The 20,932-nt window shown below is 35.9% G+C and overlaps 1 protein-coding gene across 7 annotated transcripts in view; it reads right to left on the reverse strand.

Moving 5' to 3' along the window:
* fry (Protein furry) overlaps positions 1-20,932 on the reverse strand; it is a 719,047-nt gene that overhangs the window by 500,917 nt on the left and 197,198 nt on the right. For all 7 annotated transcript variants that reach the window (XM_069813811.1, XM_069813807.1, XM_069813810.1 and 4 more), the window contains one exon: positions 13,912-14,072. In XM_069813811.1, the coding sequence (XP_069669912.1) occupies positions 13,912-14,072 (161 nt within the window). The remainder of the gene's footprint in view (positions 1-13,911; positions 14,073-20,932) is intronic.

The raw sequence follows: 20,932 nt of genomic DNA on the forward strand, positions 1-20,932 counted from the left end.
TAAAACAACTAATTTATCCGCAAAATGTGCACTACACAAGAATAATATTAATTTGTACATAGAGAAAGCGTGCAATCGTGGATGTGGCTACTGACGCACACGCAGTACACTGCAGTCAACAATCTGCTCGCGAGCAAGTTCAAGTAGTCATCCAATGTTGCCAGAAGGTGTTGTGTTTGTTGGAGGGAAATAATATTTTGTCAGGAGGGGTTTGTGTTATTAAGGATTCAATAGCCTATATACTGGAAACGAAAAACTATATAATATAATTAAATTGTTATTCTAGGGAACGCCTCAATTACATTTGCAGGAAACAATGCTATGATCATTACACTAGGGAATTAAGTATATTTTGTCAACCAAGAAGTCGACTAACACGAACGGTGAATAATTTGAAATAAATGCAATAAAATTATATAATAAAATAGGTACCCAAATATTTATTTATTCTAAACTGTGGCGAATTTAGAAATATTAAATCTAGTTGGCTCATTAGTAAGTCCTTTTATAACATACAAGAATTCTTTCACTCTGACTTTTATTGATTGTATTTGAAAAGGATTGCAATATTAATTGTGTCAAAAGAATGTAATATTAATAAATAAAATATACCGCGGAAAGTGAATAACTGGTTTGAATCATTTTATTTGACGTTGGGTTTACTACAGCCGCAAGAATCTACAACAGACAACATATCACATATAAAGGAACCAAATCGTGTTTAGGACCTGTACACATGCACTGTAGTTGAATTATAAGTTCTTCATATTCCTTGGCATTATGACGCATGCAACAAACGTTAAAAATATTTGACAAATACATGAAAAGAACTGCGGCATCTAATATTGCCAGAATCCCAAAATAACTCAGAATATACACAGAAATATACATGATTCGTCGAGTTACCATCTACCTTAGAAACTCTGATACCATAACGTTTGACGTTTCCATTTTATTCCGCACAGAGAAAGCATTATTATATTGCAAAAATACAGTTTCGTGAATAGATACGAAAATGTTTTCAACGCTTCGTATTCGGATAAAAAAAGAAAGAAGTGATTTTGCAATGCCGGCTTACTCCATAACGCTCTACCGCACACCTAAGCAGATTTGTTCACACTCAGTATGCAACAAGCGACGAATAAATTTTCATGGCCTCCGGTTTTGCAGCCATGTAGCTCAGGTAGGAAGTGTACTTTAAAAAGGATTATAGAGTATATTATACCTTAGGTAATCATACATACAAAATGTTATAAAATTGAACATTTTCATCGGTATACATCTCCTTAAATCCAGTATTGGTTAAACAAATAATAGTAAGCAGAAAATTTCACTGGAAAATAATAATTCGCCGTACAATGTTCGCTTGTCTTTAAAATAAAAACAGTCTTCTTAAGTAATATTACTTTCCTGATATGTCAATATTTAGCATAAGATCGCGTACCTATACTTTTATTTACACCGCAATATTAAATACTGTCAATATTCATACCACCATCAATAAATAAATGATAAACACAAATACTAAAGTAAGTAGTCAGAATAAAATTTAAGCACTTTCTCAAGGTTTGTACTTATGAGTATGAGCATTTTCTCTGACTATATACTCGTAACCACTAGAACATATTCATTTTCGTAAGAATAAAAACATTCTACCTAACGCGAATATATACTCATCTCAACAGCCTTCTTGATTATTTAAAAGCTAGTATATACTCGTGTTACATATCCTCTTTGACCACATCGCACCGTGATGCTCAATTTTTATAGACTTTCAAATGCTATCGGCATCCTATAGTGGTTTGTGTTTTGATTTGTTCTAAATTTTGATTTGATTTTATTGGGTTATTTTACGACGCTGTATCAACATCTAGGTTATTTAGCGTCTGAATGAAATGAAGGTGATAATGCCGGTGAAATGAGTCCGGAGTCCAGCACCGAAAGTTCCCAGCATTTGCTCGTATTAGGCTAAATTTTGATAATGGATAAATAAATAGATAAATAACTTAAAGGGGAGAGTGAATCAGAAAAGTGACGTTGATAAAGGAGGAACCAAGAAAATAAAACTGGGAACTGGTCATTAACGAGATGTTGAATGGAGATTACAATCCATTTCTAAAATTCCAGGTAAAAGTTAGTAATATTGTGATAGTTCTTTCTGAGAATTTATTACAATTTTACTGAGAGTATAGAGGAACTTCTCGATCGCACTGTACTATGCGTTTATGTTATGAGTATGTAATAAAAATGAGTAGGTACTCAATTGTTTTTATTTTTACTAACAACAGTATTTAATAAAAAAATCTAGTATATACTATATACTCATTTTTATTATTATTAACCTGTATCACAACGTCCCTTTTATCTCTTCTCCATTGTTTGGATATCTGGGTGGAATACTTCAATTATTCTTTGCTAACAACACTCAAATTTAGCCGAACTTGGTAATGTTTAATAAAAAAATTACACAATTTCATCATAGTTGTCTCTTTTATTGTTGCCTAGGAAGATTGTCACAACCGTTATGAAAGCCTCCCATGTATTCCTCTCAGTAAGGGGAGAGAATGGTATCATTTGACTTTTTTTCCCCCTAATTGACTCAATTTTTTCATTCTTCTTGTGTGTAGAAATATCATTCCTGCAACAACTTAAATTCCAGATTACGTCCTAGTATTCGAAAAAAAAATTGTGGGATCCAAATTTTGAAAGAAAAAAAGGTACAAGGATACAGTAATTTAGCCTACTATCTGGGCCATTTCTACAGAAAAATTCAAAATCTCTTTGACATTTTACTCCCATATGTGTGTGATAGCATAGCTTTTAAAATTTTAAGATAAACATTTTAAGAACGAATTTTAGGGACACATCCATAGTAATTGGATGGATATGTTTCAAATGCAACAAAATAAAAAATTCCTATTCTAGAGAAAAGTTTCCTACTAGCCTAAAGAATGTGCGTTCCAAATATCATGTACGTAGCATGAATAGTTTTGGAAGATGTACAACATTTTTATGATAATAAATAAAAAAAAAATAACGTTACGAGAGACTGCAATAAAAATTAAGTACCATTCAAAAACCCTGTACACTAGAGCATTGAAAATGGCGTTACAGCAGCTAGCAAGGCCATAAATGCGCTTTAAATTTAATGTCATATAGCCTATCAAAGAGTATTTTAAAGCATTTTTTTAATTCACTCGTTTTCCATCATATTAAAACCATCCTCCTCCATTAACAGTCAATGCCTGTCAATTTCTCTGGATGCACACATCACAGCATGTGGCCCAGTGAATAAGCTATCTTTCACTTTTGTATACGACAAATAAGGGGACCTTATTTTTTCACCTTAGTCTTCAAAGGTTTAGTAAGCGGTTTATTAGTACTAGTTTAATGTACGAGTCAAATGAAAACCGTAGATATTTTTTTTTTTAATTTAATTTATTGAACAAAAGTGAAACACTAGTGTTTCATTTTTCGACATAATCTCCTTGACATTCAAAACAGGTCCTCCAGCTCGTAGGAAGTGCACGGATTCCTCTGAAAAAAAAAAATCATGTGATCGTGTGCGCAGCCACTCATGCACCGCCTGGTGCACCTCTTCATCAGAACGAAATGCCTTTCCTCAAAACTCCCCACACCCCGATGGATACTCCAAGACCAAGAAGCCACTCCAGTAACTTCGTCATCTCGTTCAAATATTAGGTCTATCATGCTATACGTAGCAATACGTAACATGCTGATCGTTTGCGTCAACCTACAAAATGTAAGTGCTGATCAGCTGAACAATGAATCAATAGCACACGTTACTTCAATATCGCCGTGCTACGCAGGCAACTTCTTCGCCACAGCTGTAGTGCGTGAGAATTGCACGAAGGCCAACTTTTTCCATTTGGCGAGCGACTTTCGAGAGATTCATCAATTTAAAGACTGTTTTATAGCGAGTTTACAAGAATCCAATTGACAGAAAAGCTGACACTCCAACTATACTGTGCAAGATTTCGTCACAAGCTTAATACCACATTTCACCTGCTTATGCCTTGTACACATAAACATCACAAACATAGAAAAGATTTGCTGAAAACTTACAAGCTCTTGTCTTAGACATCCTTGCTATGAAGGAAATAGAAATAGCTTCCGATACGGTAAAACGCTGAAAAAATACACAACTACAGTTAACGTCCTGTCAAGAATAAAGTTTATTTTTCTCAAATTGCTAATGACGAAGACAAAATTCAATAGGATCGAAGTTCACCTTCTCATCTGTATCTATCCACATAACTCTCTCCCACACCTGCATGACATAGAACGTACATAAAACTATGAAGTAAGGTTCGTTACTAGAGCTGGGGACGGAGCGAGTATAACTGTTGAGTTACTCGGTTCTATCGGTTTATGTGCTTGGCAGCGGAGCACCGAAGTTACTCGGTTAACCGTAGCCGTAACGTTCAAACAGAGTTCACGTGTTTTACTTAATTCTAGCAGACAACAACGTAGGTACTGTTGTATTTAAATATTTTCTGCTACAGGACAAATTATTTCCTTATCCCCAAGGCGGGCTGAAAGTCCTCTAGTATTGAAAAGGAGTTCATCCTATTATATGACCTGTCAAGTGAGCCTAATGAACACTGATAGTCTGAACATATTACTGTACACAGTAATAATAATAATAATAATAATAATAATAATAATAATAATAATAATAGTAACAATAATAATAATCATCATCATATTAGAGTGTTTGATTAATATTAAAATATGTTAAAAAAGGAAGTGCATTATATTTTTCTTCTATTTGTGTTTATTGGATTTGTGTTACCTCATCAGTCATCATTTTATTTGTATTTATTTCTACGAATTATGTTATCTGATTACTTTAATTTATCAATAATATTACTTTTCACCAAAGAGAACATGGTTGTATTGAAGGCTAGTAATGTTATAATATAAATAAACATTATGTTCTTCAATTTAAGATTCCACGTTTTATTGATTATTTTATCCACTTCCCGTAATAGTAAATAATTCTGTGTTATTTTTAAGTGTTTTAGGCAGCGCTTCATGGAGCCTGTTTCTTTCTATCTTCTTTTTTACTTAGCTGCAGCGTTTAACGTTTACCTCACAAGTTGATTTATTAGCTGTAAGTATTATAAATTATTTTATCAATTTTATTTCGTCTGTCACATATAACAACACTGAAAGTTAAATAGGCCTTTCGTATAAAATAACTCCTCAAATAGTTGTAATCACGCGAATAAAATTTTCAACCGCCATTTTGCAATAAAGAGAAGCACTTTTTTCTCGTCAATTGGCAAAGCGAAAGCGCTTTACTACAACGCTTTTAAAACACGCTTGGTTTCACTTTCAAAGTACGTTCTAAAATCGACTCAATCTATCTAAATTTTAAATCTGCCGCCACAAATTTGTACTCGGTACTGTACTCGGATCAACCGAGTAATGACGTCACAGTAACTGCTCCGAACCGAACCGCTCCGTCCCCAGCTCTATTCGTTACTACTACTACTACTACTACTACTACTACTACTACTACTACTACTACTACTACCAGATGCAGTGGTGACCCTTTATCCTAACACCCTTAGTGCAGTGAGATGACATGCCAAGTCAGAGTGGTGGCCACATAGAGCAGAACAGCACTAAAACTATACCCAAACGTAAAAAGAGGCAAAATAATTGAACCACAATGAGCACGAAACTACAGTGGGCAATACTAACTTGCTATCTCCAAGAGAAATTGCCATGTTTTTTACGCAGGAAAATGGAGATAAAACAAAGTGCTAAATTAGGGAAGTAAAACCATTTTCAGAGTTTCAATTATCATTTTGCTCAACTTTCGATAAAATAATTTATCCATGACCATAACGAAAAACATCCCTTTACTAAATACTTTTGCGTTTGTAAAGTAGGCTTTTATTCAACATTACTTTATTCCACTAGTGAGATAAAGACTTTACCTCACAGTTTGAACTTCATCTCACAGTTCATTAGTATTTTCCTAGTACCCGGGTACACACATATACTTTTCCATTCAACTATTACTTAAGAAGTGATATATTAGTTACTAGATGTCACTACCTCTATTTCTTTATTACCGTTTCTTAAATATACATACACTCAATCTCCTCCTCTTTTCTTTATCTACTACGTCGTAATTTGTACATTGCATCCATATCTAATATGTATTTTTTTTTTAATTTTATAATAATTTACCTTTGGGATGCGAGGAGACTTGAACCTGCGAAGTTGGGTTTATAGGATTTTAATTTTAATTTTAAAACTTTAAAACAACACGCGTTAGCCAACTGAGCTAAACAGACACGATGGTAAATTATGTTTTAATATTCCTCTTAAGTTTACAGAAATAAAATTAGAAATTATTTTAATCACATTATTCCCGTGAACACTTCTAAATAATCCCTGAAACTTCAAAAAGACGAAAATACACCTTTAAAATGATATATATATATATATATATATATATATATATATATTAAAATTATTATTCAGAAGCTCTTATCATCCAGTCTGCTGTCCAAAAATCTGAAAGTTAGAACTTATAAAACAGTTATATTACCGGTTCTTCTGTATGGTTGTGAAACTTGGACTCTCACTCTGAGAGAGGAACATAGGTTAAGGGTGTTTGAGAATAAGGTGCTTAGGAAAATATTTGGGGCTAAGCGGGATGAAGTTACAGGAGAATGGAGAAAGTTACACAACACAGAACTACACGCATTGTATTCTTCACCTGACATAATTAGGAACATTAAATCCAGACGTTTGAGATGGGCAGGGCATGTAGCACGTATGGGCGAATCCAGAAATGCATATAGAGTGTTAGTTGGGAGACCGGAGGGAAAAAGACCTTTAGGAAGGCCGAGACGTAGATGGGAGGATAATATTAAAATGGATTTGAGGGAGGTGGGGTATGATGATAGAGACTGGATTAATCTTGCACAGGATAGGGACCGCTGGCGGGCTTATGTGAGGGCGGCAATGAACCTTCGGGTTCCTTAAAAGCCATTTGTAAGTAAGTAAGTATTATAATTTGTTATTTAACCAACGCCTTAGATACCATTCTTCATTAATCATGGCCTCCTACATCATGACGTACCTAGTACACGTATCGATTCTAAAATCCATGCCATGGTATTATGTGATTATATGAGGACTAATTTTCAACATATTTTCTTTTATAAAACAGAATGGATAAAATTACGTATGGTAGTTGTGAGCGTGATCTTTATTGCGCTCGTGTAATTTAAGCACTCGGCTGACGCCTCGTGCTTAAATCTCTCCACTCGCGCAATAAAGATGCACTTACCTCACAAGTACCCTAAATAACTATTTCATGAAGGTTAAATACACAAAATTAAACATTATGCGCCAGTAATGCTACACAGCATTAGAAAGAAGAAATGTAATCATAATCAATCTGGGGTTGCTCAAAGCGTAATATTACTTGTGCCAAGTGCCAGCGCTAGGCGATGAAAGTAGTGCTGGAAGTTGTGATGATCTTCACCGACAGCACCAACGCCGCCTGGCATTTCACACTGTACGCCTGTATTATTTAGCCGCTATCACTGTAACAGACTTCCTGTAAACCGACAATCACGCGCGCAGCTTAATCGCATGTACTCGATTAACAGAATATAGTTGATAAGTATCATCTGCGATTCAGCGATACAGCGCACAACAGTGCTGAACGTCCGTCAGATAGTCCGCGAAATTACTTACTGTAATACTGCATTAATCGTTCTATCCAATTATGCTAAATACTGCTGTATCAGAACACGTCCACTTCCAAACTACGAGAGATGAAACACAGATTCGAATATCGCAAAGAAACGAAGACAATTTTTACGAAGAAGTACAGGGACATCATTTTATTTTTACTTCAATTTTTATTGTATCCGAGTTTTTCAATGTACTTCACTCCCACCCCTTCTACTAATGAAGTTCCAACTGTCCTCCACACAGAATCAAGACCGTATATAGTAAACAGCACTGAGTTAGTGAGTATAGTACGTTCCAGAAATATGTTCGCGTTTTCCAGTGACGAAAGAGCTTTCAATATTGAATCTAATTTCGCACAGGTACTGTCGTCCGTTTGTCTACGTCGCATCCCGATTTCCCCCACCTGCTTCTGCTCGCCCCTCTGTAAAAGCTGGGCTGTCTTAGCTCTTGTCTGAAAACATTAATTTCTGTTAGGAATGGACGTTTACGTAATATTATACAACTATTTAAAATAACTTAAATAAAAGGGCCTCGTTAAGTAATTAACTGTCACGTGATTTCCCCCCTTTCTACGATCCTGCGGCATAACCACTTGGACGGACAGTAGATAGCATGCCTGAGTAATTTTATCTTTTCAGATCGGACATAAGTGAAGAGTGAATTTACAGTATGTGAGGTACTCTTTTATAGAGTAGATACAGAATTATTTCAACATAAGTTGCTAGTACGAAGGACGAAACTGGTAATTGGAATTAGATGCAATAGTCTACAGGGCGATAATATGCACAAAAGAACTGAAGCCTGTATCGAAATGAACGGCCACCATTTTCAAAAATGTGTTTAAATATCCATATTATGATTATTTTTCAATTTAACTTCATTCTCTATATTGTACGCTAATGTGCAGTAGACAGTATAATATACACTGCATAATGAATACATTCGCATGGATAACTCAGTTCGTGAGTAAAAACACTCATTGTTAATACTGTACTGCATTTTGATTAAACAAAAACCTAATGAAAATTATCGAACTCAAAATCGCGATATTTCCTAGTTTACGTAAATGGATGAACTACTTTTCTTCCCTCCTATACCTAGTAAAGTGATTTGTTTTTGTTTTACGCCAGTATCATCGAACTCCAGTCGTGGAAGGGGGTAGCAAACATGTTTCCGGTTCTCTAAAGGTATAGCCAGGTTAATATTGAAAATGTTAATAAAAATTAAATGATGTCCCTGTATATAGCTGAATGAATTTCGGAATATGTGTGGTAAGACTTTCCTGTGTTAAATTTCAACGTACCTCGTTTACATGTTTCATTGTGGTTGAATGTTATGTTAGTTGTGTTGAATATTCTTTGGTGGAATTTGTGTTTCGTGATGTATGTTGTTGTCTGTTGTGTCTTTAGTATGGCTAGTTTATTGTTGTATCTTTTTTTTATTTTCTGGCTTATTTCTGTTATTACTTTGTTTGTGTGTGCTATAACCTCTTCAAGTTCTGTGTAGTGTAGACACAACAATAAACTAGCCATACTAAAGACATAACAGATAACAACATACAACACGAAAAACAAATTCCACCCAAGAATATTCAACACAACTAACATAACATTCAACCACAATGAAACATGTAAACGAGGTACGTTGAAATTTAACACAGGAAAGTCTTACCATACATATTCCGAAGTGATACAGTGTTAAAAGTTGTGTAATCAAGATGTATAATCAAGACAATACAAGTCATACAGGATAAAAGCCATAAAAAATCACACCACATAGGGGAGAGTCGGGTAGTATCGGACAGTGAGTTTCTTTCCTTTACCACACGATGATAGTACCTGATTGACATGGTTACGTTTCTGTGATGTCGCATAGAGAAACGTAACCATGTCATTCAGATACTACCATATGGTGGTAGATGAAAGAAACGCACTGTCCGATACTACCCGATGTCCGATACTACCCGACTCTCCCCTACACTTTAACCACGAATGCCTAAACCAATAACTAACACCGAAATACACGCAAATCAACATAAAAAACACATCATACCCAGCATAAAAGACAAAAACCACAGCACAAAGAACATACATACAAAACAACATTAAACACCTACACTACACAAAAAATCAACATAACACAAATGCATACAAACTACACTTACAATTAGCACACACTCTACACTACACAGAACTTGAAGAGGTTATAACACACACAAACAAAGTAATAACAGAAATAAGCCAGAAAATAAAAAAGGACACAACAATAAACTAGCTATACTAAAGACACAACAGACAACAACATACAACACGAAACACAAATTCCACCCAAGAATATTCAACACAACTAACATAACATTCAACCACAATGAAACATGTGAACGAGATACGTTGAAATTTAACACAGGAAAGTCTTACCATACGTATTCCGAAGCGATACAGTGTTAAAAGTTGTGTAATCAAGATGTATGAATGAATTTCGTTGACATAAGATTTTGAGGAGTAACGCTGAAGTCCATTACAATCGGGGAAAAAAAAAACTGCAACACTCTGTAGCATATATAAAGTTGAATCAGGTCACATAAACGGGAAAATTGAATATGCTTGCTTCTAAAATGTAAGAACAATACGAAAAATTTCAGTGTATGTGTGAATATTTCGCGCATATTTAAACGGCTGATCCATTATGTAACATGACTGTTTTCACTGTGCTACGAGAGGATCTTTTTTGTAAATCAGATGGAGAGATACAATTCTGGGTTGTCTGCAAAACTCTGAATCAATTTTCCACAAATCGAGTGTGAATTAGATTGGGAATTCATATAGAATTATCAATTTAGGTTAAAACTCTCCAATTAAAAAAATCACAGAACGAATCTGTTAAAAGAGAGTGATATGTTTTTCGAGATATGGTTTTTTACAGTCCAGTATTCATAAATGTTGGCTACACAATCTCCCTTTAAATAACTAATACAAACTCTATTTATTATAGTTTCTCCCATTTAAAAATCTACAAAAAGATTCTAGCCAGCATTTTACAACGAACTAGAAGGGTGAAAACCCCACCAATCCATGTCAGATCTCTCGTCCCTCACCCTATTGAATGCTTGTGTATCAATCAATCTTCCTACGTGATTGAAAAAAAAAACAAGGCGACAGTTGATACGATCCTTATCCCCGACAAAATCTATGGCGTTACATGAATCTAATATTGGTTCACAAAACTGGCAGGTTGCTAATAACACTAGTGAGGTGTTTAAATTGCTAACCTGTTCACCAATAATTGATTGATGTGCTGATATTCTAAAGAACGACTTTCTTACAATATAAAAAGAACTGCTACAAGATTTCTAAAACTTTTAGTCAAACTTCTTATTTTAATAATTACTTGGTATCAATCAATATATTATTTCGAGTTTTTATTATAATATAACCGAAAGAATACAGCAACTATATAAAACTCTTGCAAAAAATTCCAACGAATTTATAAGAGTTTAACTTCAACACAACCTACTGTTACTTCTATGTATTATTGACGGCTCAACTTCCGAAGAAGCGTCATAATCACAAACTAATTTCATTTTTCAAAACCTAATTTTCATCACTTTCTCATTACACGAAATACGCACAGAGCTGCTGAAAAAATCTGTTTTGATATTTTCACAGAAAAATGTATTCTTAACAACTCTGATACGAAAAAAAGTGGTTTCCAGCATGCCTGTCCGTTTGCAAGTTATAGTTCACATTCATAAAACAAGAAGAGATATTCTTCACAAACATGCGAGAATATTATTTTTGCCTAGTTCTTTTCTAGTTTTTAACAAAAATATTTAAAAATAAATATCAATAATTAAATATTAATTTCATCGTAATGATAAATAAAAAATAATTTAAGGATTTCGCATTTACTATTGAACTGATTTTGTTTATATTCAGTGTCTACGAGACAATTACATCGATAATAATGCGTGACTAATAGTAATGTATAGTATAAGACAGTAAAATTAGATTTTATGCGCGAGTAGAAAGTTTAGCGCCCGAGGCGAAGCCGTGTGTGATAATTTCCACGAGCCCATAAAATCTGTTTACTCTCGTGTGCTATACAATATTCTACCCATTACTGATATCTAAATTCAATTTTAAATCGTTCGCCTTTTCTTTGTAATGTGTTGTTTGTGAAGAAGTTATAAACGAATGACTGTAGAGATTCTGTGGTTGCTAATGTGTTGGTTGTCATGAAAAAATATTTAACTGTCCTAGAGTGCTAGATTTTGCAAAGCAGAAACATACAGCTTATAAAAAAGTCTCATTTTGAGAAAAATTAATTTTTGAAATATTTTATTTATTCACTTGCAAATTTACAGATACTTCTTAGCCATTCATGTGCTGCTATCATTTGTATGATCATAATACGCATATCAGAGACGTTATTAATTATTGTAGGATATGACTGTAAATAGTCATACATTTAAGAAGAGAATAAAGTTCCATTAAATGGTTCTATGTAACTACAAGAACTAGAAAACGTATCTCAATGCGGCTGGAGGCGAAGCATACAAGCAAGCGAGCTTCATGGAAGCAACTTACTATACAGAATGTTTCATAATTATAGGTACAAATTACAAGGGTTAATAGACGACAATGAAACAAGGTAAAAAGTCTCAATGAAAGCAGGTCCCGAAAACAGCCTTTTTCAAAATCTATGCAGTTTTATGATGTCTGCTTTGGAGTAACGTAACATCCGATATCCCCTGGAGGAAGAGAGCGTTATAACATGTGCTCACTATAACCACAGTTCAAGATAAGGCAGGCATCAACACATTTCCTCATCGACAATCGTACACGTTCAAATATCTAAGACGTATCTCTAATTCGTTGACAATCAATGACAATGCATTCCCTGAGTTCGTTCACATTTATCAACAGGGCTGGAATACAAAATACTTAAAATATCCCCAAACAAAAAAAAACGCAGAGGATTGAAGTCGGGAAGCAAGGGAGGCCACTATATCGTAAGCCATGGCCGATACGCCTGTTGGGGAAGTTTGTGCGCAAGAACTATCGAACGTTCAAATGAAAGTAAGCAGGTGCTTCTTGATTCATGTACTACAGCCGCTGTCTTTCCCTGAGGCATATCAACCAATAGGTAGCGTAGCTCATGTTTAAAAAATGCAAGTACGCACGATCATTAAGTCTGTCAGGCAATAAATGAGGCTGGAAATGTAACAGGTGTGTCTGATGGTGGCCACAGTTATGACAATCTCGGAAACCTTTGGTTTCCGGATCTATGTTTTTTAAGAATTTTTGCCTTTTTCATTGTCTTCTAGTCATCTCTACAGTGTGTATCTATAATTGTGAAACACTCTGTATTCACGGCTTCCGAGTTAGTTTTTACATTAGAAATATACAGAAAATGACTCCATTTCAATAGATTGTCGGCGTACCACTAAGTGAGAAGTAATTCTTGTACTTCTCAGTCCCGCGCTGTGGCGTCGTGGTCTAAGGCATCCTGCTTAGGACACGCGTTACGGAATGCACGCTGGTTCGAGTTCTCATTGGGGATGAAATTTTCTCACGAAATTTCGGCCAGTGTATGGGACCGGTGCCCACCCAGCATCGTGATGCACTTGGGGAGCTAGGTAGCGAAATCCGGTTGCGAATACCAGCTATAACGGCTGGGGGATCATCGTGCTAACCACATGATACCTCCATTCTGGTTGGATGATCGTCCACCTCTGATTCGGCATGTGGGCGTGAGGCCAGCAGCCGACTGGTCGGTCTAGGCCCTTCACGGGCTGTAGCGCCACGGATTATTTATTTATATTTACTTCTCAAGAACAGAAAAAATATGTAAGTATATCCAAATATAATTTCATACACGATGTGCGTATATTTTTTTAACGACGTGTTGCTCAAAATTAAAGCATTTCCTCTAATCTGTTGCAGCACAAAATTCGTTTACAACGAGGTACTTTAAACAAGAATATAATGGCAATTCAAAACACAGAAAAATTGGATAATATTTAAACAGGCTGAAAAGAGAAACAATCCATGTACTGTTGATGGAGAAAACAGATTCATGATGAAGACAGTCGTCTAACTAAAAATGTAATAATCATCTACAATTCATGCTTATCATAAAATGTGAATGTTAACTCACTGGCGTCTCCCTCGGCCGGCAGTGGTCCCACAGCACCAAAGAACCGCTTGTCCAAAATCTGAAGCAGCTGAAGGGCCGTCTCGTGCACCAGAGTTCTCGGACAGCCCGTATTCATCAGCGTCACGTTGATCACTGCTGTATAATGGTCGCATGGGTACTCCCTGTCAAGCAAGAACCAGGCCATGTAATCATTTTACGTATCTTTCCATTCCTTTTCTTTGATCGATAACGGATGCTGTTTCAAACCACCCTCAATGTAAAACCGACACAATTTTCATGGACCTCTGTTGGTGTAGTCTATATAGGGTTTACAAACACGACCATTTCCTTGCCAGACTTGGTTATTCAATAGGAATTAGAGATGTAAAGCTGCGTTAGACTACCACAGAATACGAAATGGCTGGGTACAATACGTACGGCAGTCTCCTAGCAGAATTCGTAGAATACAATGCAATTTTACATACACCAAGATTCTGCTACATGCATACACAACAGGCAATGTTAGCTATCAATGCTATTAAAACTGGAATATAACAAACAGTCTATAACAAACGGATTTGTAGTCTTGTAGTCAGTATTCCTGACCACAAAACACGGATCCCGAGTTCGATTCTCTTCTTCAGCATGGAAATTTGTCCTTGAAAAAAACTATTTAATATTTTCACCAAAAGAAGATTTTTCTGGAATACGATACTTCTGCAACTCGTAAAGCTTCAGATTTACCCTAGTGATTGCATATTAAGGGCTTGTATAGGAAAAAGCACAGCAGTAGGCATATTTCTCTATTACTTACTTACTGGCTTTTAAGGAACTCGGAGGTTCATTGCCGCCCTCACATAAGCCCGCAACATTAATCCATTCTCTATCATCATATCCCATCTACCTCAAATCCATTTTAATATTATCTTCCCATCTACGTATCGGCCTCCCTAAAGGTCTTTTTCCCTCCGGCCTCCAACTAACACTCCATATGCATTTCTGGATTCGCCCATGTTCTTCTTCTGACACATCATAAATAGGGAAGTGTCTTACCTATTTTAGAACCGTACTTAAAACCAACAAACAAAATTATTCAATGGTGTGTGGATAAGCTCCAGGGCTTCTATCGCGTTGTCTTGGTGTTGGTGGCTGACGTTTCGACCGCTGTGTTGTGGTCATCTTCAGAGCAGTTCCAACAACTGCTCTGAAGATGACCACAACACAGCGGTCGAAACGTCAGCCACCAACACCAAGACAACGCGGTAGAAGCCCTGAAGCTTATCCACACACCATGTACACCAGCCGCGGAAGCCTACGCGAACACTTAAAATTATTCAATGCCTTTCACATGACCTTAAATAAGAAAATGTTAAAGATGTAATGGCTTAATTGTAAGTAACAGAATCATCTGTCGCAGACATTTAAAGCAGTGATATGACATTTCTAATAAAGAGGACGGAGGATGAAAATCACAAATTCCTAGCATAAACTTTGCTCTAGTGCTAACACCACATGTTACCAAAAATCCATTTCCCCCGTTCACACTTGGACTCCTTTCCTAAAAACTTGAGTCGTGTATGACGAACGAGGGGAGAATTTTAATCAGGATATAGCCACAGCGGAGTAAAAAAGAGTCTACCTTGGGCGCATGGATCACTGCTACGATGGCGGGGGTTTGCTGCTGACAACCGAAGGGGACAGCAAACGAGCTTATGAGAGAAATCCCCTGAGTGGAAAGCAATTCTAAGCGCACCTAAATGTGTGCAGCTACTGTATATTCATCTTACATATCAGTGACATCTATTAAATGAAAAGTACTTTAAATTTGACCCGTAAAAACATCAGCATTGAAATATATGTTTAAACAGTTAAGTACTTCATGTTCATACGACTTCGCATTTCTCTTTCTCTGTAAATTAATGTTACTAAAAAACACACACGCACGCACGCACACACATATAGTGTTCTGCCAAATGCAAACCCAGCATTCTCCAATCTTTCCTATTTTCTGCCTTTCTCTTAGTCTCCGCATATGATCCATATATCTTAATGTCGTCCATCATCTGATATTTTCTTCTGCCCCGAACTCTTCTCCCTTTCACCATTCCTTTCAGTGCATCCTTCAGCAGCCAGTTTCTTCTCAGCCAGTGACCCAACCAATTTCTTTTTCTCTTCCTCATCAGTTTAATACAAATACTTCCCTTTACCTAGTGAACGACTTTTGTATGAATGAATTAATCATTTTTAGTAATTTAAGAAGCTCGCATCTTCGCTAATTTCTAGACATTCTTGGATTATTGTAATTGTTCCTGAATCATGTATGTAACTTGTAACCGTAAATCATTGCTTGTAATATCTCTTTATTACTCTTAACTGTTTCATCGTTCATGAATTAAGTATTAATTTGAAAGTGAAAGTGAAACTTTGTTTTATTAATCTACTATTGATTATTTTTTAAGATCGTGATTTACTCTGAAACGGTTAGAAATTCTTGTACGGTATACTTTTTTTTATTCCTCAAACATCTCATTAATCTTTAACAGGAGCCATTCTTTCACTAATGTGCATGCTTCTGCATAATTCATGTAAATTGTAACTGTGATCACTATTTTATGTTATCACTTTACTATTGTTTCTTTATAAAATATGTATTTTGATGTCAACTATAACCCTAATATACCTCAGGGTGAAATAAGGTTTATTAAATTGGATAATAAAAAAAATGAGGACAGCGTCTGTTCACAGAAAAATAATCATTCAATGTTACAATTAAGTTATCGTGTTGATTTTCTTTAAAAACGGACGAGTTTAAATTCAATATAATGCCACTGAACGTAGTTCATTAATATCTAAGCTTGTAATATGCAACTAATCGGCGATGTGTGCTATTTAGGGGGAAAGGAACTGGCCACCCTACCCCATTATCTCTTGGCCTAGTTGTCTCATAAGTGGTGCCATGTTGGTATCACTTGTGAGGTTCAGACCTATCTTCGGACATTTAACAAAAAACAACACTGTACGTCATCAGAAATGATTTTATGTCTGCAAACTCGTTTTGAATTTATTCACTGGTATTTCTAGAGGTCACATTAACAATAAATTAGATAAATTTTGAATTAAAACATAAAGTGGTTTTCTGTATGAATATGTATGTAATAATCGCGAATATATCAATATTTTTATCGCTAATTTTCGTGAGAAACATATTTTGCAGCGAAACAATTTATTTTTTTTTTTTAGAAAAAAAGCGAAATGATTCTGATGCCTAATCACGTATACTTGTTGGTACTGACAAAAGCGAACATGTTTCGTAGCACTGAGAACTGCATATTAAAACATGCATTGCATTGTCTACCAAAATAATTTAATGGTCCACCCTTTCTACCTAACGTTCTCAAAAGTCAGTAACACTCAAGTGTGAGGGGGTGAAATGTATTGATATTTTCTAGTTTTGGGACAAATCTTTTTGTGAAAATATAGAGCGCTTCTGTTATAGTGCATAGCAGAGCGAAAGAGTTTACAAGTCAAGGTATTTATGTATCCGAAATTAATACAATAACTTCAAATCTTGTAATTTGAGGATGTATTGGAATTAATATAATACAGCGTCTATTGTCTCCGAATGAAGAACATTTCAGGCTACAAGAGGAAAGTATGGCTCCCAAAAGAAGAACGTCAAATAGTGCCATAAAAAAATAAATGACAAGAAAAAAAATACCCCATCCATTTCAGCATAAAACATATTTCATTTATGCCAACTTTTGCGTTAATACAATTAATTTTCGATAAAAGGCGTTTCATCGCGAATTATTTACAAAAAATGCGAAATTCCGTGATCCCTAATTATTACGACTTTTTACGTAGTTTTTCGGCGATCTTTCTCTGCTTTCACAACTGCTCCATGCAGTTTCATTTCCTTCTAGAAGCTTTGAATAAACCAATTCGGAATTCTTCCTTTGTCAATATTTGTACAAGTTTTCTAGCATTTCTTTATTTCATTCTACAGAATTTACATCTCTAATTTTTTTTTCCTTATAACTTCATTTTTCTAACTTAGTTCTTACACAAACCGTAGTGTGTCATCTGCTTTTATCTCCTTTTGCAAGATGCATAGATGTCGATCGCACAACTCTATTACTCAGAAGTCGATTTATACAATGTTCGGTACATTACAGTTTCGTCTTCTACTTAAAATACCAGATAGGCTCTTACAAATCTCTGCTGATATATGACAAATATTCTGTAGGCTATATCAACTACATGATTTTGCATTTTTATTATTTCATAATTTCTTCTGTTTTCCCTCGAACAAGGACGGACATAATTTTACATACTGTAAATCTATTGCATGGGACCCCTGACTTTTTGTTTCACTTCCAAAGAAAGCAATGCTAACGGAAAAAATAATCCATCACCGATTGAATCAGTGACCTTCGTCCTGAATACTTAAATAAATAATGAGTCGTAATTATGTACTATAAAGTATTGCAGAGTATTCTATACACCAAAACAATCATATTTTATCATAAAAATGTATAGCCGATACTGCATCGTTATCAAAATACAGAAACATTGAGTTATTTCAAAGCTAGTCTACAAATTACCCGTGGCCTAAATCGGAACTAACAATCAGTATTGCTTTGTGGTTAAAAAGATATGTATTCATAGTTGGCCATGTCTTGTAGTTATAGTGATGTTTTCTTGATTCATGACGTTGAGTATTGTAACTGAGATTAGTGTTATTTTTACTTTACTGAATTGCGTAACATAACAGTTGGCACTAATACAGAATGGGGGAACCATACACAAACAGTGAAATTACCAATATGATCTTGATTTTTACGGTGAAGTAAGAAACACTGCTATTGCTGCTACTCGCATCTACGCTGAACGTTTTCCTGTCCGACGACACCCAACTGCAATAGTAATATGCGTTACAAGAGCGGTATGTTGATGTTTTCATGTTCGAGGAAAAGACTGAAAAAGCGAAACGTAGTTGAGCTTTTTTAATTTCCGAGAACATGAAAACAAACATACCGCTCGTGTATCGTACATTATTTTGTGCGAAGATCGTTTATTACATATCTGAAAGACGAATTTCTAATTAGTTGCAATGAAATCTCCATCTTGGTATCTGTTCAATGACGGCAACTTTTAAAAACAAAAATATCTATCTTCAAATTGTTGCTATAAAATGTTTGCTGTGTTTACTATATTCCAACAGGCCGTGATATACGTCTTCTTTTTTTTCCCCCAGTCTATAAATGCGAACTTAAAACAAACGGTAAGGTTATGTAATGATTTATTTTTCATTTTAATATTTTAACAATATTATTTATATAACATATTGCAGTAATAACATCGGCATCTGGAATCTTGTTGATTTTTTCACGACTTCCTTAATGTTACTTGCATTACAAATGCAGTAACTTTTGTGGTGTTGTAGAGTTTACTTAATTTTTGCAACTATTTAAAAACAATAATTAACATTGCAATTTAGGTGAAATTGCAGTGGTAAGTTTCCAATTTATAATTATTACTATGTTAAACGTCTCTCAAAATAATATGTTAAAATCCTAAAGCAGTAAAATGAATGTGGCGCTTAAGCGGTAAGAAGAGGGAAATTGTTATGTGTGTTACGTTGGGAATACTGAAAGTGGTATTTCACACTTACCGCGTATTGGTTCTGTGCGGAAAGCAAGCAAATACGCACGATCTCGCACAAAAACAATTGCAGCAGTGGAACGTCGCGTTAGGGAAACCGGTCGCTTTGCACCTGTGATGAACAATGCCGGTAGGCCGCGAAGTCGCAGGACTGCTGCCGCTGAAGAAAACATTCCGCGTTCACCAGGTACAAGTGCCGCAAAACAACACGAGTGTTAGTTCCGATTTTAGACTAGCTTTGAAATAATGCAATTTTGCCGTACCTTGATAACAATGACGTATCGGCTATACGTTTATACGACAAAATATGTTTGTTTTGGTATATACAATACTACGCAATACTATATAGTACATAATTATGACTCTCCTGCCATTCTGAGCCCCCTGCTGTTCAACATCTTAACAGCAGACATCATAGACATAGTTAAGGACCTACCCACAGTGAAGTTAATAATGTATGCAGACGACATGGCTCTAGGGTCGCACTGCAAGAGCGATCTGCAAACAGCACTCGAGAGGCTCGAACAGTGGGCCTGCAAAAACAGCTTCGTGATCAACAAAGAAAAAACAGTGCACATGGTTTTTAGAAAGGGAGGAAAACCAGCAAAAGACGAGAAATTTACCTTGCAAGGAGATACGCTGGAGACCGTGAACACCTTTCGTTACCTAGGTGTATACCTGCAACCGACAATGACTTCCTACAGGATACATATCCAGGAAAGAGCAACGGCAGCCACGAAAGCCATAAACAGAATTCAGAACATCAGCAAACTCTCCCTGACCACAGCAATGTCATTATTTCATGCAGTTATAACACCGATTGCCTCCTATGGAATAGAATTAATATGGGAGAAAAAGACGAACAACGACCTTGCAAAGTTAGAAAATGTGAAGGCAAGGTTCCTGAAGAGAGTCCTAGGAGTAGGAAAGCAGTCCCCTACCAGGATCGTCTACGTGTTGGCCAAAGAGAGTTTCTTCATAGAGGACCTCAGGCTGGAACTAATGCTGCCATCTACGGGCCCGTAGCAAGCACACCTGGAGACACGGCGTAGGAAGCAAGAAGACATCGACCCGGACTTCTATTGTACAAGCGCAATGACGGACCGGAAGTGGACAGAGATGTGCCAGGACCAAAGACACGTGGTAACAAGACTCGCTATCCACGGCTTCCACCACAAGATATGTAGGACGCAAAGATTCCACCATCCAGACGACGACTGCGTCTGCTCACTGTGCGACCGAAAGTGCGAACGCTATCACATAATAACGTGTGGAAAAAGAACAAAATCCATAAGAGACTACAGTGACTAATGTGTGAAACAAGATCAACATATATAAAAGTCATACTTAATACTCTTTCGAGTGCTCCTTATGTATA

This window comes from Periplaneta americana, chromosome 16 (genome assembly GCF_040183065.1).
Source record: "Periplaneta americana isolate PAMFEO1 chromosome 16, P.americana_PAMFEO1_priV1, whole genome shotgun sequence".
NCBI classification, from domain to species: Eukaryota; Metazoa; Arthropoda; class Insecta; order Blattodea; family Blattidae; genus Periplaneta; species Periplaneta americana.